The following is a 19,253-nucleotide window of genomic DNA, read 5'->3' on the forward strand; positions in this document are numbered from 1 at the left end:
TAAGAGTAAGACTTAGAGGAGAAGGAGCAAATGTTATGAAACAGCTTGAGGGAGATCTAATTAGAGGGTTGAGAAGGCTGCATCACAGATTGGAGGAAAGAGTTACCTGATTTATTTTTGATGTATTTTATGTAATAGTATGAGTAGCATTACTATTGATACCAACTGATAATGTAAAAAGGGAAATGCCTGTCCTTACCACCCATTCGACTTAGTGTAGACTAAGCCAACGAGTTCTATCTTGTCAGGTCAAGTAAAATGTATTTATATAGTGCTTTTTCAACAGTTGCCACAAAGCAGCTTTACAAATGTTTGAGACCAAACAAGTGAGCAAGCCAAGGGTGACATTGGCAAGGAAAAATTTGCAATAGCATGAGGAAGAAACCTTGAGCGGAACCAAGACAAAAAAAAATAAGGGGGGGGGGGCATCCTCCTCTAGCTGACAACAGACACTACAATAGTAACAATATAAACATTAAAGAGCAAGGAATATCTGGCTTCTGCTTTATGCTAGTGATTAGCAACTAGTATATAAACTACCAAAAAAAAAAAAGATGGATAAATGTCTGTGAAAAACTACTTGGATGGCCTTGAGAGAGAGTCCACTCTCTGTCGCATTGCTGGCTTGACCCTGCACGAGTGATGTAGTCTGATAATGATTAAATGATCTGTGGGATTGTATTTAATGATGATTCTGGAATGATTCATTGCCAGCCATAAAATGAAACTTCAGTCTCAATCAACACAACAATGTGAACTACTTTGACTAGTTAACATGAAAATTGAGTCTGTTTAACCGCTTAGCAAGAGGCCATTGACTTTCAAAAGGAAAAAGTTTGATTTCTTCGTGCTGAAGTTCTATGGGGGGAAGGGGTCACTCACAGCCCCACTCCAGTCTACACTCTACAATGACAGGGGCTCAAACCTTTTATCAGATATATGCTGGGGAATGGGAATGCCTTGGTTAATGCATAGTCAACAGTCTTTGTTTTCAGGATTGAGACAAATAATTCCTGGAAGACATTCTAGTAAGGTTCAACAGGCTCAATTAAACAAAAGAAAAAAAAACACATATTTCTTAAACATTTTCATACCTCATAGTCCTAGAATGAAGTTTACAAACAAAGTATCAAACCCTAGGATGGGTGAGATGGGTGAGTCAGTTTAATTGCTTACACTAACCATGAGGTAAGCAACATATAAGTGCACTGATTGTGAGAAATACTGCACATTAATAATGAAGAGAGTATTTATTTCCTCCAACTCTTCATGGGGGGATCCCCAGATGTTCCCTGGCCAGGAAATGTAATCCCTAGCCAGGAGATGTAATCCCTCCAGTGGGTCTACCTCAGGGGTTGTGTTATAGGTCTCTGGGGGTTACAGGGAAAATTATTCCCTATTCCCCGGCTAAGGAAGCACAAACAACGCATATGACTGAGTAAAGTTTCCTTTATTCTTCAGCCCAGATAGGAGCTGAGCTGTGAGAACACCCCCAATTAACAGCACTTTCTCTCACTCCCCTTTATAACAAACCAATATCACCAGCTTGTGCTGGATGCTAGATATGCAAAGAATCTCGGTGGTTTCCTAGAACACAGTTTATAAACAGTCTACACATAATCTTCTCTTGGTAACAAGATTCAAATTTAATTGTCATTGTGTGTGTGTGTGTGTGTGTGTGTGTGTGTGTGTGTGTGTGTGTGTGTGTGTGTATAAAAGCAATTCTAGATTAGAATCATTGTGCAGTGTTAAACACATTATTGTTGTTCAGCACAATATCATGGTTGTCACATTCACAGCTGTTGCCATGTATTTTCTACATCATCACAAGACAACAGATATCAGAGACACACAATCAAGTTTAGAGGCCAGCTTCACTGACTTAAGGATTTAGCCCAGGTTCAGGCAAAAATTCATTTTTTACTTGATATGGTGAGGATTAGCCTGGCTTGTTGAAACCTCTTCTTATTGCTAACACAGTTTTACATCTGACCAGACTTTGAAGTGATTTCACACTGCAGGAAAAACCCACAAGCTAAGATAAATAGCAACAAGGTGCTGAAGGAGAGGAAGTCTCTCGGTGAGATGTAGGCCCCATAGCACTCACATTAAGTGAAACCTCAACAGATTTTTCCCTAGGAAGTACCAAAGAGGTAGTGTTTATAATGTATGTGATCTAGGAGCATTTTTGCCCCTTTGAAAGTTTATTAATAGACTGTAACCTCTTCAGCATCTAGCATCCAGCTTTTTCTTCTTTATCTTCATATCTTCTTTCTTTTTCTTTCTGCAGTGTTAATGAGCTGTATCAATGTATGGAAAAATGTTTCATTCATTTTGAGTAGGTTCTTTTATCTCAAACACATATGAACAACTAGTCTCCTGCACAGTGACATGATGTGACATGATGTCATGTTCCATACTCTGTATGAGGTATGAGGTGGTTTGAAATATGTCTGCATGCTCTGGATGCTCAAACTGGATTTCATTTGCATCACTGACTATGCAACAAACAACAATGCCAATTCCAGAGTGACAGAAGTACTGGGTTTCATTGACATGTGTTCTAGCCTCCTCCATTGCTGAGTTTGTTTGGTGCAACATAAGAGTTCTGAACTGCAATGGAAGTTGAGATTATGGACCATCTCCATCTCTGCTGCATCCGTGTATGAAATTTTCGTCACCACCTTAGCTATGTAGTTACTAATGCCCATGTCATTACCACAGCAACCCATGCATTGATTATATAGGGACACACAAATCTGATACAGTATAGACTGATACAGACAGTACAGACAGATCTGATTTGAGAAACAAATCCAATTTGCCTACATTTTGAACATAGTCTTGAAGGACAAGGGCAAGCATAAATCAGAAATACAACTTATACTGCTGGATTGCAGGAAGAATAAAATAGATAGAGAGAATGTTATTTTGCTAAAATTAAAAATAAAAAAAAACAGGAAAGTTTACAGATTTACTTATTTGGGTGAAGGGCAGAGACAAACATGAAATAGCAGTTGCCAATACAAAGTGCACCTTTTGTTGCAGCACTCAAAACTCCACATATTCAACAGATTACAGATTTAGATACAAAGGACGGAAAGCGCCCGTTCGGGGTTCATGCATATTAACATTCTTTAACAACAGGGGCGAGATTCCTTTCAAGGCATTCTAAAGAGGTAAACAATGAACAAAGTTAAAATGAAATGAAATAATCAGATATTTTTTTAATAGTTTCCTACCTCATGATCCTTGAATCAGGTTCATACAACACAATTAGTTATATACATGTAGAATAGCATGCAAAGCAATTAAACACTTAATTTAAATCTTTTCCTACTTGGCATATATTTCCTACTACTTGACATATATTTTGTCCAGCTGGTTCATATAACATTACCAGTACAGACAATTACAAGTGGTTAACTATTTTGCATGCAGTAATAAAAAAATAACAGAGTAAAAAAGAAAACAGTGGACAATTTCCCCAAATCAAATAAACAATCATACAGTAATTTGAGGGTTACTTTGCACTAAGATTTTACTTTGTAGAACATACACCTATGGAAAGAAAAATATGTCATTGGAGCACTTCTCATTTCCAGGTGTTACTTTGAATATATGACAGAGGAAAAAAGAAAAATTCATTACAAATACTGATAGCTTTACAAATAAATTCAGATGGAAGTGTCCTTTGAGATGTGCACTGAGTATTTTGATTGTGCATGGTAAGCTAAAGTCAGGCAGAATTTGTGTTCATATTTAAAGCAGTAGTAATATGCTCCTATATTCCAGGGTGAAAATTATGATACTGGTAATGTCCTGGACAAAGAAGCAGAAAGTTAGATGTATAGAAGAGGGGTGAATTGCTGAGTGAAAGTGAAATAGGTGAAAGGTAAAGGAAGGGCCCTTCCTTGCTCAACACTGGCATGGTATCTCTGCAGTGTCAGCCCAGGGGACTTGAAGTTTTTCACAGACATTTATCCATCTTTTTTTTTTTTTGGTAGTTTATATACTAGTTGCTAATCACTAGCATAAAGCAGAAGCCAGATATTCCTTGCTCTTTAATGTTTATATTGTTACTATTGTAGTGTCTGTTGTCAGCTAGAGGAGGATGCCCCCCCCCCCCCTTATTTTTTTTTGTCTTGGTTCCGCTCAAGGTTTCTTCCTCATGCTATTGCAAATGTTTCCTTGCCAATGTTACCCTTGGCTTGCTCACTTGTTTGGTCTCAAACAATTTTAAAGCTGCTTTGTGACAACTGTTGAAAAAGCACTATATAAATACATTTTACTTGACCTGACAAGATAGGACTCGGCTTAGTCTACACTTCTTCTACATTTTGGCTTTTGCTAAGTGAAGCTGTGAAAAGGGAAGAGGGAATATGCCAGAAACATATTCTTCCTAGCTAATATATAGCATTTATTTATTATTAGGTAAAATCAATCCAGGAGAAATAGTATATGTGAATTCAAAGAAGACATGACGCTGCCTTGTACAGTTTTGTTTTTTTTTTACCATGGCTACATGGTTAAAAAAAAAAGTCATGATTAAAATAAATAAATAAAGCAGTAAGTAAGTCATAAGTATGAAATGTAAAAAAGAAGTTTGTTTATATTTGTTTTCTTTGACTATTTCTCTGATTAAATTGGCAGACAACAGATGACATTGTGTCCTCAGCGGAATGTTCTAGTGATGACGAGGACCTGGAGGAGTGCGATACAGGGCATCCAGGTGGGATGGATGTATTGACTAATGCTTGCTTAGTCCTGGTCTCTTTTACTTTATTTGATTTGCAAATGAGTGTTTTCTCCTCAAAGCATCACATCCTATGAGACCACAGTGTAACTTCAAAGAGAGATAGTACAATCAGTTTGCATAACATACACATCACACACACGTGTGTGTGTGTGTGTGTGTGTGTGTGTGTGTGTGTGTGTGTGTGTGTGTGAGAGAGAGAGAGAGAGAGAGAGAGAGAGAGAGAGAGAGAGAGAGAGAGAGAGAGAGAGAAGAGGATTCCAGGGTGTAACTGTATAGTAAAATGTTGATGCGGTATTACATGCCTAATTATAACCCTATAATTTGACCCTAAAATGAAATGCGTTGTTTTCTTTTTCAACAAGCATTTTTCATGGGCTTATGCTCTGATTGGCAGGTGTTTGGTGAGGAACCACAATATCTCTCTCATTCTCAAACAAAACTGATTTTAACAGAGCTAGATGTCAAATGGCAATCATTTCCACTTCACTGGTGACCAGGCCAGCATTAGCTAAAAGAAGCAGTTTAGCTATCTAACTGGCTATGTAGAGGACATCTCTAAGCAACCAAAGTAATTAGCTAGCTTCTGAGCTATGTCATGTTGATTAAATATAATCAACAAGAATTTAAAAAAATTAATTGACAAAGGCAATGACAAGATACATCTTATACTGTAGATGTATGACACTGTTTCTGTGAATGGGAAAATAAAATTAACCTCCATATAAATGAGCTAGGTTATTATACTATTTAGTTAACTAGCTATGGTAGTTAGTTACAAAGGGCTTGCTAGTAGCTAAAGTTACCTATATTTATTTTATCTTGGAAAAAAAAGTACATTTTAGCTCACTATGAAACTGTGTAAGTGTAAGACGATCTGGCTTCAACTGTCTAAAATGAATAAAATCTCACAGCATGACTAGCGAGCTACTTGGAGGTTGCAGTATATAAAATTTAGAATTGCCCCTCTTTTCATTGTCAAACACTGACTGAAACCTTCTCGATATTGTTTAAGGTTTGAGAGACAAGTGAAATGGGCATAGCAAACTAAAAACTTGTCCAGGATCCTCTTAAATATTAATGTCAGCTATATCTGGTGCTGTGTTGCTTTGTTCTTCCCAATACCTGTTGAGTTTTCAGCTGTGCAGGTCCATGTTATTGCCTCGGGTGGAATGTGGTCTACTGTAAGGGGCATAAATATCAATCAGATATAACAGTTTAGGATTTTTGGAATTGGACTGTTTTATGACCTTGTTTTCCTTATGTGGGATTTATATTTGAAGGAGGTGGCAAACAGTTTGAGTTTCATGTTATGTCAGTTCCATTTATTGAAAACTATTCAGCTTTGCCAAGGTAAATGTGGTCTTCCATTCTATGGCACCTTTAAGCCAACAAGAATTCTTTTGGTCCTCACTTATCATCCTAGAAATGAAACATTGATTGATATTATACATAAAGACTTCAAAATCATCCCTTTTTAACATGATTAAACTCAACAGTTACTTCATGGAATCTTGGTTTATATATATATATATATATATATATATATATATATATATATATATCTGACTTGACCTGGAAACAGGCTGAACTACTAAAAAGAGTTACACTTTACAACAGGGACCTAATCAACATGGTTATGCATGTCTACTAATTTTGTTTCCTCAGTTATGAGAGGGCAGCAAAACTTTATCAATCTCCATGTTGTATGTGCTGATGCTTCAAAATGTATCTTATACACAATTGATTTCTTGCATTGTGTGTTTGTTTGACAAAGGATACATTTTGAAATCATTAAATAAAAAAGTGCTTATAACATAGAAATATGCAATATGGTGCAGATTAATTGCAAGGGAAACTACTTCTTACTTTTAATTTTTCATGCATTGAAGGCTTGCCTTATGTTAACATTCTAATAGAGAACAGATATTCTCGAATTTGTGTGTTCATTGTTTTACACACAGAATGCTCTTCATTATTGTATGTCACAAGAGTAATTCAGTACAACTTTATAGTTAAGTGATAAAACAATGTTTGAGATCTTGGTGTTTTAGAGATTTGGGGCTTTGATGGTTTTATAATCTTTCATATGCATTATGCCTATTATTAATTTTAATTGTGAAAGCAGACATAAGAGCCATTTTTTGTCTATAGGTTTTAATTACTGGACATGAAAGTCACAGCACTAATTAAGGAATCTAGAATTCACATAACTGCACCCAGATTATTACAAAATATGCATAGAATTTGATACAAATTGCTATGATTTACATTACAGGAAGACCAGTTGCCAATTGTTTATCCTTTTGTTGAAAACATCCAGATCTCTAAAATACATTTGCACATTCTAATATTTAATCTTATACTTAGCAGACTGCCATTCATTTAATATATGTTGACACAGAAATTCATATCACTTTTTGTATCACTCCTACTTCAGATTTTACGAAAAGTTTGCATGAGCATTGTTTCAGCTTTCATTTTGTTTAGATCTTCCATGTGGGGAAACGCATCTAAATCTTCCTACTGTATTTTATGTCATCCTGTTCTTTATGATTTAGATACTCTTCTTTTTTCCATGTTGTCTTTTTTACTTTTTACTTTGATGTCCTCATCTGTCTATTTTCCAGTATAAAGTGGTTTTGCTTCATCTTGTACCGCATGAAATTTTGGTGGTTTGAAAAAAAAGAGCGAGAGAGACACTAAAGTTCTCCTCCTCATTTTTATTATGTTTTGTGCCTTAAGGATGAAATAAAACATCCCTATACTCTATGCAAAAGAAAATGAAAGGCAACAAAATATTTTCTTGCTTTCATCATTTTTTGGCCTTGTGCAATCCCATTCTATCCCTAGGACGATGGCTGTGAAAGAAAGTTTCAGGTCCCTTCTTTCACCTTACATTCTCAACACACACACACACACACACACATACACACACACAGCCATCTTTGGTTCCTCTCTCACCATGTCTGTATATATGTCTGTTTGAATGCTGATGGCATAAAACAATTTTATTGCCGCAAAGTATATCTGTTTTTCTATTCTATTTGTTGTTATTTAATAATAGCAATTGTGGCATGCATCTTAGGCTAACAACTGGGGACCACCATCTGCTATTGCATGGAACAAATTGGGACCATTTTACATGCTTCTTCTTTCATAAGCGTGCTCTCTCACTAACCTGCTTACTCATGTGTGTTTGAGACTGCTGTTGTGGTACAACTAAGCTATTCTCTCTCATCTTTTGTGTATTTGCATATATATTTGTCAATTTTGCAATTTTGTTCCTTGGATCATTCTGTGTCAAGGGTTTCAATGCCACCTCTCACACATCGTATTACAATAGAAAATGCAAAAGAAGTGATATCAGAGGAATCGTATAAACATGTTTATTGGATGCAAATAAAAACACTCATTTGTAACAAGCACAGTTAGCCATTTTCTGCTAGGACAGGCACTCTCACTAATGTAATAAAAATAGGCCTATAAGCGATGTATTTTTGTCTTATCACTGAAATCACAATAAACAAATAACCTATAAAAAAAATTTAATTCAACACTATTAGCTCTTATTAACCTATAATGTAAATGACTTGTTATTGAATAATTTGACATGATCATCTACATTACAATTTTTTTGTTTATAAAGAAAAACAAAATCTTCCCTGATGGATGGCATCGAAACCTTCTTTTTTCAGGTGATTTGACATAGAATCATCCTACTGTTTGTGTACTACTGTTGAATCTACGTTTGACCTAAAGAAAATTCCACAAGAAAGCATCTGTAAGAGGACTACCACTCAAATTAAGGCATATAACAGTAAAACCGGCTGTTCCCAAACTTTGAAAACTCAATAATTTACAGACATGATTTTGCATTGTTCTACTCTCATTTCTCACTGATGATGAAAATGAAAACATTTAATTAGCAATTTATGCTAATATGTAGGTATAAACATGGTCAGACTGTAATTGTAGTGGTAGGACAGAAATTAAATGGTGAAATAATGGTATAAAGTTCTATCTACCAATAAAAAATTAATTAGTTGCTTGGTAGTTCTTCTAGTAAGATGATGCAGTATTAAGGTTGTGAAATACTAATACTGTGAGTTCTTACTTAGTTTCGTAGCTGTCAGCTTGGTACAAAGACAGTAACTAACCTTAATACACTGAGTACATGACACTGGAGCTGTAAATTGAAAATATGACTAAACAGGCCATCATTATTTACTACCCCAGTTATATATAAAGAAAATGCACTGAAATTACATGAACTCAGGGCTGGAAAATACAACAAATTCTGATGTCATCACTTACTACACATAATTAATTAATTACACAGCATCATAGCATCAGGTGAGTCCTCACAGTACCCTCCTCTCCACTCATTCAGTAGTCCCCAGTGGGCTCCCTCAATAGCAAAAGGCATTTATTAGCACAGAACATATACTATGACGGTGGTACTCACACAACGGATATGACTAAACATTTAACTGGACACAGGCTACAGCAACATTTAACAAAACATTTAACAAAACATACACAAACATTTAACATACATCAACAAACAATGATCAACACAATTGATCATCATATTAATGAACATATTAGCAGAGGTTTAAATAGACAGACAAAACACATGACGGCACGCGCAATCAATGAGGGCATAGCTACAAATGAGGGTGAACTCCCCCCCCCCCCCCCTTGCACGCTGCAGGCCATACCACATGACAAGTGGGGGGGGGAGTGTCAAATGTGTGAGGATTCAAAACCAATGCAAAGTTAGCCACATTTCATCTTCATGAGTAGTTAATTAATCCTGCTTGATTAAAAAAATTATAATCACAAAGTTAACATGGTAATGGTAACAGTACAGACTTTTCTCATTTTTACATTTCTCACTTTGCTGTAATATCGCTGCTGGGTAATGTTAGTTTGTTTCTGATGCCATGGCTATTGGTTAGCATAGATTTTTTTGGATGTTGCTGAAAATATCTAACCTAGGCAGTTGTATCAGTGTTTATTCTGATATTTATGTGTGCTTGTGCTCTTGCAGATAAAAGTTCTCATAAGTGGTTTACTGCTTATTTAGCACTATTCATGACAGATTTTGTTATTAAACATCTAAGCATGAAATAAGTTTGTGCTAGTTCTTTTACTGAATAGTAAGATTAATTTCTGCTTGTTTGTTGGCCAGCAATGTTGACATTTCATTACATGCACAGCAGCCTCGTCTGCAGAGAAAGGCTTTGGCCTTTGGCCTCATTCAAATATTCAAGTCCACTCTCTTCTCAATCTTACTGACTTCTCAGTCTTCTCAATCAGTGGTGGGTTACACCACTGACTTTGGTACAGGAGATTGGGGGTTTGAATCCTGAGTGGTCCCTTAAGCAAGGTCCTTAATGCTACTCACCTACCTTATTGACAATGACAGATGAGAATAAGAGAGACATACCAGCTAAGTTGTTGTCCTGGTCAACAAACTCCATGTCAGATGTTGAAGGACGAGGACAAACTGATGAAAAGTGGGCTCCTGGGCAACGGCATAAGAACAGCTCCACCAAAGCCAGAGACTGAACAATCCTGCAAAGGCATGTGGGAAAAGGAAGCTTCACATAAGAACTGGACAGCTGTACGTTTTGACATGATCCATGCCTACTGGCTGAAGAAGCTGACTGCTGTCCATGAGCACTTGGAAGGAAAAATGGATGGAACCCACCCTGAAGGGTCGACTAAAGGCTGGGCAGATCCTGAAGGATCCCCAGAAAGGGGCAATTCCACATCGACTCATTAATCCATTTCACCAGGTTATACAACAATGATATTGGAATGTCATTCAGACTAGATAAGTGTGGTCACATGGTTACAAGGAGAGGAAAGGTGGCTAGAACAGGGGCGATCACACTACCAGATGGTAATATAACAGATGTTGAGGATGGCTACATGTACCTTGGCATCCCACAGGCAAATGGGAATCATGAAGAGGCCTTAAGGACAGCAGGTAAAGCCAAATACCTGCAAGTCATGTGAAGTCAGCTGAATGGGAATAACAAGATCTGAGCTATCAACACCTATGCCCTGCCAGTAATCAGATACCCTGTTGGCATAATAAGAGGGCCTAAGGAGGATATAGAATCTACTGACCTCAAGACAAACTCCTCACAACACATGGAGAGTTTTAACCCAAATCCAGCACACTGAGTCAACAATAAGCAGAAGGAGGGTACCAAGGACTAGTGAGCATCAGAGCCACTCTCCAGGATGAAACAACCAACATCCAGTAATACACCAAGATAATGGCCCCAAGTGACAAAGTGCTTAGTGAGTACCTCAGACAGCAGAAACCCGAGGAAGATGTAAGTGAGGAGGAACAGAGACCATCATGGGAGGAATTGCTGGAAAGTCATTGTCTTACCAATGGCTGGAAAGGTCTGGATTGAAAGACAGCACAGAGGCACTAGTAATGGTAGCACAGGAACAAGCCCTAAACCCGAAATCAGTGGAGGCTGGGATCTACCACACCAGGCAGGACCTCAGATGCAGGCTATGCAAATAGCCTGAGACAATAGCCTGAGACAATCCAGCATGTTGTCTTAAGATGCCAGATGCTAGCAGGCAGGGCATACATGGAACACCATAGCCAAGTGGCTGGTATAGTGTACAGAAACATTTGTGCCAAGTACAGGCTGGAAGTTCCAAGCTCTAAGTTGGATACACCCCCAAAGGTGGAGGGAAATGACTGTGCTAACAACTGAGTGATAGCAACATCAGGAAAAAGGAACACAAGAAGTTAGAGAAATACCAAGGGCAGAAGGAAGAAAAAGAAAAGATGTTGGAAATGAAGGCAACTGTGGTTCCCATGGTAACCAGAGCACTATGGGCTGTTACCCCCAAACTGGGAGAATGGCTCCAAAAGATAACAGGAATAACATCCGAGATCATGGTCCAGAAGGGTGCCGTCCTGGGAACAGCTAAGATTTTATGCAGCACTATTAGGCTCACAGACCTCTGAGGACCCAAGTAGAGGACCCAGGCTTGAAGGAAAAAGACCACCAAAAGGGCTTATTTTTCACTAGTTTTTAGTGTGTAGTATATAGTACCATATAGTATGTATATACTACTTACTTGCTCAGCATAGTTCCAGCTCGTACAGTGAGATGGAACCTCAGCACGAAGCCTCAGCATCCAAGAGAGAGCAAACCCATCCTCTATCTTGCAATATGTGGAGTAATTCACTACACATTGATTAGAGTGTAGTAAATCATCCATATCCAGAATGTTGTTGAGTATCTCATTCAAACTCGTTTGCATTCCAGCCAGAGCAAGATTTGCATCTTTTAAGGCAGAGATCACAAACCAAATGGTGAAGTTGTTTATGGAATCTGGCACAACACAGATTGAGTTCCTTCTGAGTTCCTTGTCTCTGAAACTCACAAAGTTATTAGAATTTTGGAGAGATTATTTATCCCACCTGCAGACATAGTAAAACCTCTTGGCACCAATTTCACCACCTACTTCTTACCCTGCTTAGCATAGGCAAGTTGTATTTTTGAGGATTCATTTTATTATTGAAAACTACAGTGCTCTTGGTAAATCCAAAATGTTAATAAACCTCAAACCTGTATATTTAAGAAAGTAAAAGTGAGGTTTTAGATTGGAATTTCAACACAGTATGGCAGTCTAAACTGTGTCAAACAAAATCTTGTAAGATAATCTTGTCAAGACACAATTGGTCAGCTATTTTTCAAAGACTTGAATACTGCAATGATGATACATGTCTATACTAACCATTGAATTTATATGCAGTGGAAATTTAACCTTCAAATAATGTCATTCATGTGATTTAGCAGTTGAGAATATCTATTCATTAATATTGATCATTGCTATTCATTGGGACATCCCATTCTGAAACACCTGACAATGCAAAATGACTTCTCATGACACTTGGCTTATTATGTCATTTATTTTCCTTTTGACCCCCTCCCATTTCAGTCATGTCATCTACCATTTAGCTTTGGCATGTGACTTCATAATAAGCCATATATTCTTTATTTCAGTGACAAACCACAAGTAACAAAGCATGAGCTGTGTTTATCTTTGTATCTTAGCTACACTATTAACATTCTTAAAATGTTATAGATTACTGAACTAAGGAAACAAAATTTAGACCTCTAATCTTATCAAGTTGCACTTTTTATTCTCAAATAGCTGACACATCTGTGAAAGTGGGTCAATAGCTATTTTAGGTATTTGAATTCACGGTAGTCATCAACATGCACTCTTATACAAATGGGTGGTTTTCCAAAGCATTTGTGAAAGTAACTATTTCATAATCTCATACTCAGGTGGCTCAGTGACACTGAGGAAGATATAGTGCATATATAGAATAGTTGGATATGATGTATATAGTTGTAAGTTTATAATGTTTTTTGTTATGTTTATACAAGAAAGTAATATATACTCACAGCCATAAGAGGCATTATAATTATTCTCATAAGATTATGCATACTAATATTTTCTAAAAATAGCTTTAACTGAATTGATGTATTCAGATTACTCAAACACATTTTGCCATCTTGTGGAATTTTTAGCAAGCTGTTTACTTGTACTTGTAGCAAAAGGCTGTTGGTTATCCATGCTTCTCATCATGTATTATTTACATCATTGAAAACATGAATGATTCAGAAAAATTCATATGATGTACCAAATTATCATTAAGAAGTTAAACATGTTTTCTGGCTTAAACAGTAGCATTTTTAATTACTCTAGAAATGTATCTTACAATACCCACAGCCTTTTGCTCAGTGTTTTTCTTTGACTTGCATTTCAGTCTTCCTGAGCCTAGCTTGCAGTGCTGTTATTCTACTTTCCCTAAATGCAACTTAAATAACTTTGCTCTCTCAAATCTACCTTTTTGGCAAAACCACTGGTTTCATTGGTTAATTGCTTTGGAGTTTTAATGTGTTTATAACTCCAGTAGATATTAATAGATATTAATTTGTGCTAGTATCCTATAATGTCACCCTTCTTGTTGGTATCCGTGTATGGTTCTGATTTTTTAATTATTGAGGGTGTTTTATGGGGAAAAAAAAAAACATTTTTGCAATCTCATTGCAAATCGGACACCAAGTAATGATGTGATTGATGTTGATGTGATTAAATTTTTATTCATTAATGTTTAGAATTTGTCTCAATAAATTGTATCCAAAACCTTTAAGGAAAATAAAGAAAAACTAAAGTAATTCTTCACCACTGATTCATAAAAGTCAGTGTACTAATTCAAGGTTTGCGCTAACTGATGCAATAATTTACTTATGTTATCTGCATGGAAAAGAAGTTGCAGCTTAGGGTCTGTAAGACTATCAGTTTTAGGAGTGCAACTTTTTTCTTGTATGGGCATGTATATGCTCACTGTTTGTATATTCCCGTCCCTTCCTTACAGCCAAAAGCTCTAATGCCGCCCGACCACTTCGTACCACCTTTACACGGACATGGCAACTGATTTACCCATTCACTTCTATCTATACAATTTCCTATCTAGTCTGTTCATAGGTCCCCGCCTTTCCCATATTCTCCCATTCTTCTCATTTAGTATTGCTACAATATGTACAGTGGACCATTCATTCAAAACTATTGTACAAATTAACAAGTTAAAAAACCTATTTCTAGATCATACATATTAAGGTAAATAGCATATTTAGGTGATTCCTATTGTACAGTGTTGTACAGTGTTTTTATTTTTTCTTCAAAAAATATTTATCAAAAGAAAGAAAACAATGTACAGAATTACAACATTTATTTTTCATGTCATCATGTGATGTGTTGTTGCCTTCCTGTATCATCGTATTTACTTAGTTTATAATAAAAATGTAAAAAGTTAAATACTTAACAATGTCTATACAAAAGAATTCTTACGGTTTTCTTTTGTAATTTTTTTTCTTCCTGCCAAAATCATGCGGGCAATTAACTGATGTAAGTTACAAAAATATTGGTTTGATTCATTTTTAAAAGGGCTTATTTTTTCAAATTTTTAAAAAATAACTTACCTGTGCCTTTGATTTGTGATTGTAGTGTCTGCTCTAACAGTTCAAGTGTTTGAAATGCTTTTTTTCCTCTTTCCTTTTGCTTTGCTAGTAAAGACTTACATTGTCTTATAGTGCCCTTTGTAAGTCTGAAATGTACTCAGCAAGCCCTACTAATGAAAAGCAGCTTCAAACAACATCTAGATGTTTTACTACTTTACATAGTAAAATCTGAAAAATAGAATCTTAAGTGCAGTTTTAAAAATATAAGTGTTATATAGCAAGAGATCATTTGGTTTCTACTGGGAGAATTGGTTTAACATTCGCAATTCATTTTTTAAACTATTATTTACACAAAAAAGAATAAGCAAGACCTCTTTTGCACAAAGAAAAGCCTTGTCTTGTAGTGGTGACAGAATTTGGTCAGCAAGACGTGACAAGAACAGAAAAAAAAACAAAAAAACATCAAGGTGTTGTTGAATCATTATGTGCATTTTTTGGTGATGTGCCATTATGTTAGCTATACAAGAAAAATCAAAAGGCAAACAGCTTTAGTCTGTTTTTAAAAACCTGTAATTGTTTTCTAACTATAAAAGCAAAAAAGACAATAAATTACTAAATGTGCACATTTGTGGGATGAAATAGCTTGAAGGCATATGAAAGCACTATTTAATTAGTAAGTAATTATATAATTAGTAAAATAGCTGATGTCTAAGCCTATGGTGACTTGAGCCTCAAATTAATGTTTTTATAATATTCTCCTTATCCAGTAGTTCTAATCTCTAGAAATTGTAGGCACTTTGTATGTTTAGTACACATTAGAGGACATGTAAATTCCTATATCTAATACATAGTACCCCTATTACAGCCTTTTGATGCAGTTTATATATTGCATTCTCATATCTTTGTTCTGATCTTAGCTTGCTTTTGATCATTGGTGTATAATTTTTTTTTTGTCTCATTACATGTTTCCTTTTTTTATTTTATAGTTGATTTTCCATGTTCATGCTAATTAGCTTATTTGTAAGACGGCAATTCATCACTAATTTGTTGTGTTTTTGTGTTGTTTTCTAGGAGGGGAATTAGTCATCCCCATTCTAGTTGAGGATCCCATAGATATCCCTCCTGTTTCCACTCAAGCCTCTTTCATTCCTCTCCCCCCAACCTTACGCCCTATCCTCACCATTATTGAGACTTCCAAAGAGTCCTTATCCATTGCCACTGAGACAAGCATTCCTTGCTTGTCAAACCGAGGCAAAAATATATGTGATGATGATGGTGATGATGGTGATAGCTTAGTGATATCTGGGTTTGGATCTGGGGAGATGTACGACTCTAGCCTCCCCCTTACTGACGATGAAGATTTTTATACCACCTTCTCCCTGGTAACAGATAAGATCTTGACCACATCGGCCTATGAAGGTGGATACAAAGCTCTCGCACCAAAATGGGAAACAAAGGATTTTAAGTCTAGTGAGGCTTTTGAGGTAGGCAGGTCTGCCCCCGTCCCACATCTGCCTGATGCAAGAAGCTCTGTAGCAACATTCATTACATCTAAGGCACCACCTAAAATCCCTGCCGGTAAAATGAACAACCGTGAGATCAAACCCCTTCCAGATGTAGTGCTACTTCCTCTGCCCACATCCTACATCGTGGACGGCACCAAACCTAGAGGTCCGCTCATCACCCAGCCCATGTTGCCTAATGTTCCCAGTTCTCTGCCCACTGTACCAGAGATTAGGAGAGTTCCGCCTGGGGCCTCAGAAGTTGTACGTGAATCAAGCAGTACTATGGGTATGGTAGTGGGTATTGTGACGGCTGCTGCCCTTTGTATTTTCATCCTTCTCTATGCCATGTATAAGTACAGAAACAGGGATGAGGGTTCCTACCAGATGGATGAGACACGGAATTGCATCAGCAACTCAGCACAGACTAATGGCACAGTAGTTAAAGACAAACAGCCAAGTACCAAGGGGGCCATTAACAAGAGGCCAAAAGACAAGGACAAGGAATACTATGTATAAAACAAAATCTCTACACAGAAACTGACCCAAAACCTAAGATGTTTTGCAGTACTATACAGAGAGCAATTTTAAAAAGAAATTATCAAAGAACTAAAAAATACTGAGTCTCATTCCCAGGTATTGTTCTCTGAGGCACACTTGTTATGGTAAGAACATTGGGGAAGGTCAGGGACACTGGGAACATTGGTAAACTCTTTTTGGTGATGGGGTGTATCCTGTGTAAAATATCCAATTGTTACAATGTTATCACCAGAGTGACTTTCTGTGGTAATGCCTTTGGAATGAAAAAAAGACAAAAAAGTATTTTTTGGGGAAAGAATTGTCCATTGTAGCCCTGTACAATACAATAATGCTCATCATTCATGTCAGGCATGCATGTGAAATGTATGTGATATAGTGCCGGCAACTTTGCAAGAGCAGTGGTAGGGAAAAGATTTGTGGTGTCACAGCTAGCACAATTTGCCATAAAAGCAACACATTTATTTCTGTGGTGAAAACCTCAAGCATGTTTTAACAATGTCATTATTTAATTTCTGTGATTGCTTTGTTTTAGGTTTCCCTTTATTAATGATTTCTGTTGGGTTCTAAATGCATTACATTAAAATAGCAAATGTGACTTATTCTATTCACTTCACACATGGACCACATTCTGTTTCCTAAAAGCAGATAAATAGAGCAGATGTGTGTTTGCCCAATTCTTGTTTATTTGCATTCTATGTAAATAGAATCCAGGTCTTGGCTATAAGATTTGTCACAGACATCCTAAATGTAATCACAGCTTAAAACCATGTGAAGACGTGCATTTTGGATGTTTTATAAGGCATTTACATTTTAAAGATTAAACATAACAATCATATGTTTTTGCAGTTGCACAAACGTACCATGGCATTTGACAAAATAAACAAAATGATGTATAGGTCAAAATAACATTGTTCTTTGTTATCTTAGATAGAAAATGCTGTCACATGGTTTCTTACAGTGCACTTGTCCATTTACAGAAGGTTTCATCTTTTCTACACAAACCATTCTCACCATATTCACTGTCCAAAGAAAAACTGTATGAGAAATTTGACAATATGAAGAATTTGACATTAATCCAGAATATTATTTAATTATGCATATTTCATTATCAGCTGTGTCATACAATTACTGTTTACATTTTTTATTACTAAAATACCATTAAATCTTGATTTTACTATTTTACCTGTACAAACAGAAATATGTATTTGGTTTAATTCATGACAAATTTAGAAATTACAGATTATGTGATGTTACATACTGTGCTGTTCAAGTTACATGCACATTAAATCCCTGGAAAGCTAACAGAAATAACCTTTTTCAGTTGCATAAGCCCCTTCATTTCTGGTCATTTTACTGGATACCACTGATGAAAGGAGCAAAAAATGACAATATTAAATTTATAATGCAGCTACATTTCTGAAGCACTTCAATATTTGCTTTTCTGTGTTAAACTATGTAGTTTGGTTTACATCATATTTTGCTTATGTTGTGCAGACTTACAGGTTTATTTCACAACTTTTTGCTGGTAGAATGGGTTTTTTTATGTTACCGTTTTTTAATTTATTTACTGATTGTTTTGTCACCATTTGTTACAAAAAGCTCAAATTTATCTGTATTTTTCTTTGTAGTTATGTTGTTTCTCTTTTTATTATTGTCTTTGTTCTTTTGACCTTGTGCTATGTCCAGCAATAAAATATTCAGAAATGTTTTCAACATTAGTGTAATAGTTATGTAATAAGCGCGGGTCACATTTTTTAAAATAGTGGGTTTTAAAGAAAACTAACCCAATAACACAAGCTTAGATACAGAAGCATACAAATCTTAAATAACATGTAGTCAGAGCAAGCAGAGTATAAACATATAGGAAATAGAGGACCCTAACTAGACATATGTGAGGCTGGTTAAGTAAATCGAAGGAAAACAATGAAAAGGGCATGGCAGGATGAGGGGAGTGGAATGTAAACATAATGTATGTAGCTGACACAGTGAGGAAAAGAGCAACAAAAAACACAGGATAACATGGGGATCACAACCACGCAACGAATGATGCTGGAGAGGGAACTGTTAAAAGTTACTGTTAAAAAATATAGGTCATTTTTGATCAACTGAAGTTTATAAGCTTAACTATACCAATGAAAGTGTGTTGAGACCATATCAGTAGTGCAATACAAGTTGACAAGACTTCGCAAAGGCTAATAGAACACACAGGGTTTATATACTAGGACAAATGAAGACTAACAAGACAGATGAACATAACAATAAGCGGAGATACTAACCATAAGAGCTGTAGGGCTAGGCGAGATCAGTGTAGTGAAGGTAGATTACAAATTATTCCCCTCATGAAACTTTGACGTGGTCATAAGGGGGGCTCTCTCCCACCCCCGGGCCACAGACCAGATTCAGGACATGCTGTTGCTTTGAAGTTAAGCA

The 19,253-nt window shown here is 36.3% G+C and overlaps 1 protein-coding gene across 8 annotated transcripts in view; it reads left to right on the forward strand.

The window, feature by feature from the left end:
- nrxn3b (neurexin 3b) overlaps positions 1-19,153 on the forward strand; it is a 161,109-nt gene extending 141,956 nt beyond the window's left edge. For 4 of the 8 annotated variants that reach the window (XM_035529387.1, XM_035529391.1, XM_035529389.1 and 1 more), the window contains 2 exons: positions 4,654-4,732; positions 15,853-19,153. In XM_035529387.1, coding sequence (XP_035385280.1) covers positions 4,654-4,732; positions 15,853-16,802 — 1,029 coding nt within the window. In that variant the 3' untranslated portion in view covers positions 16,803-19,153. Of the gene's footprint in view, positions 1-4,653; positions 4,733-14,198; positions 14,534-15,852 lie in introns of those variants that run through there. The other 4 variants (XM_035529393.1, XM_035529394.1, XM_035529392.1 and 1 more) reach the window with 3 other exon arrangements.
- Positions 19,154-19,253: the final 100 nt, after the last annotated feature.

Source organism: Electrophorus electricus, chromosome 8, assembly GCF_013358815.1.
Source record: "Electrophorus electricus isolate fEleEle1 chromosome 8, fEleEle1.pri, whole genome shotgun sequence".
NCBI lineage: Eukaryota > Metazoa > Chordata > Actinopteri > Gymnotiformes > Gymnotidae > Electrophorus > Electrophorus electricus.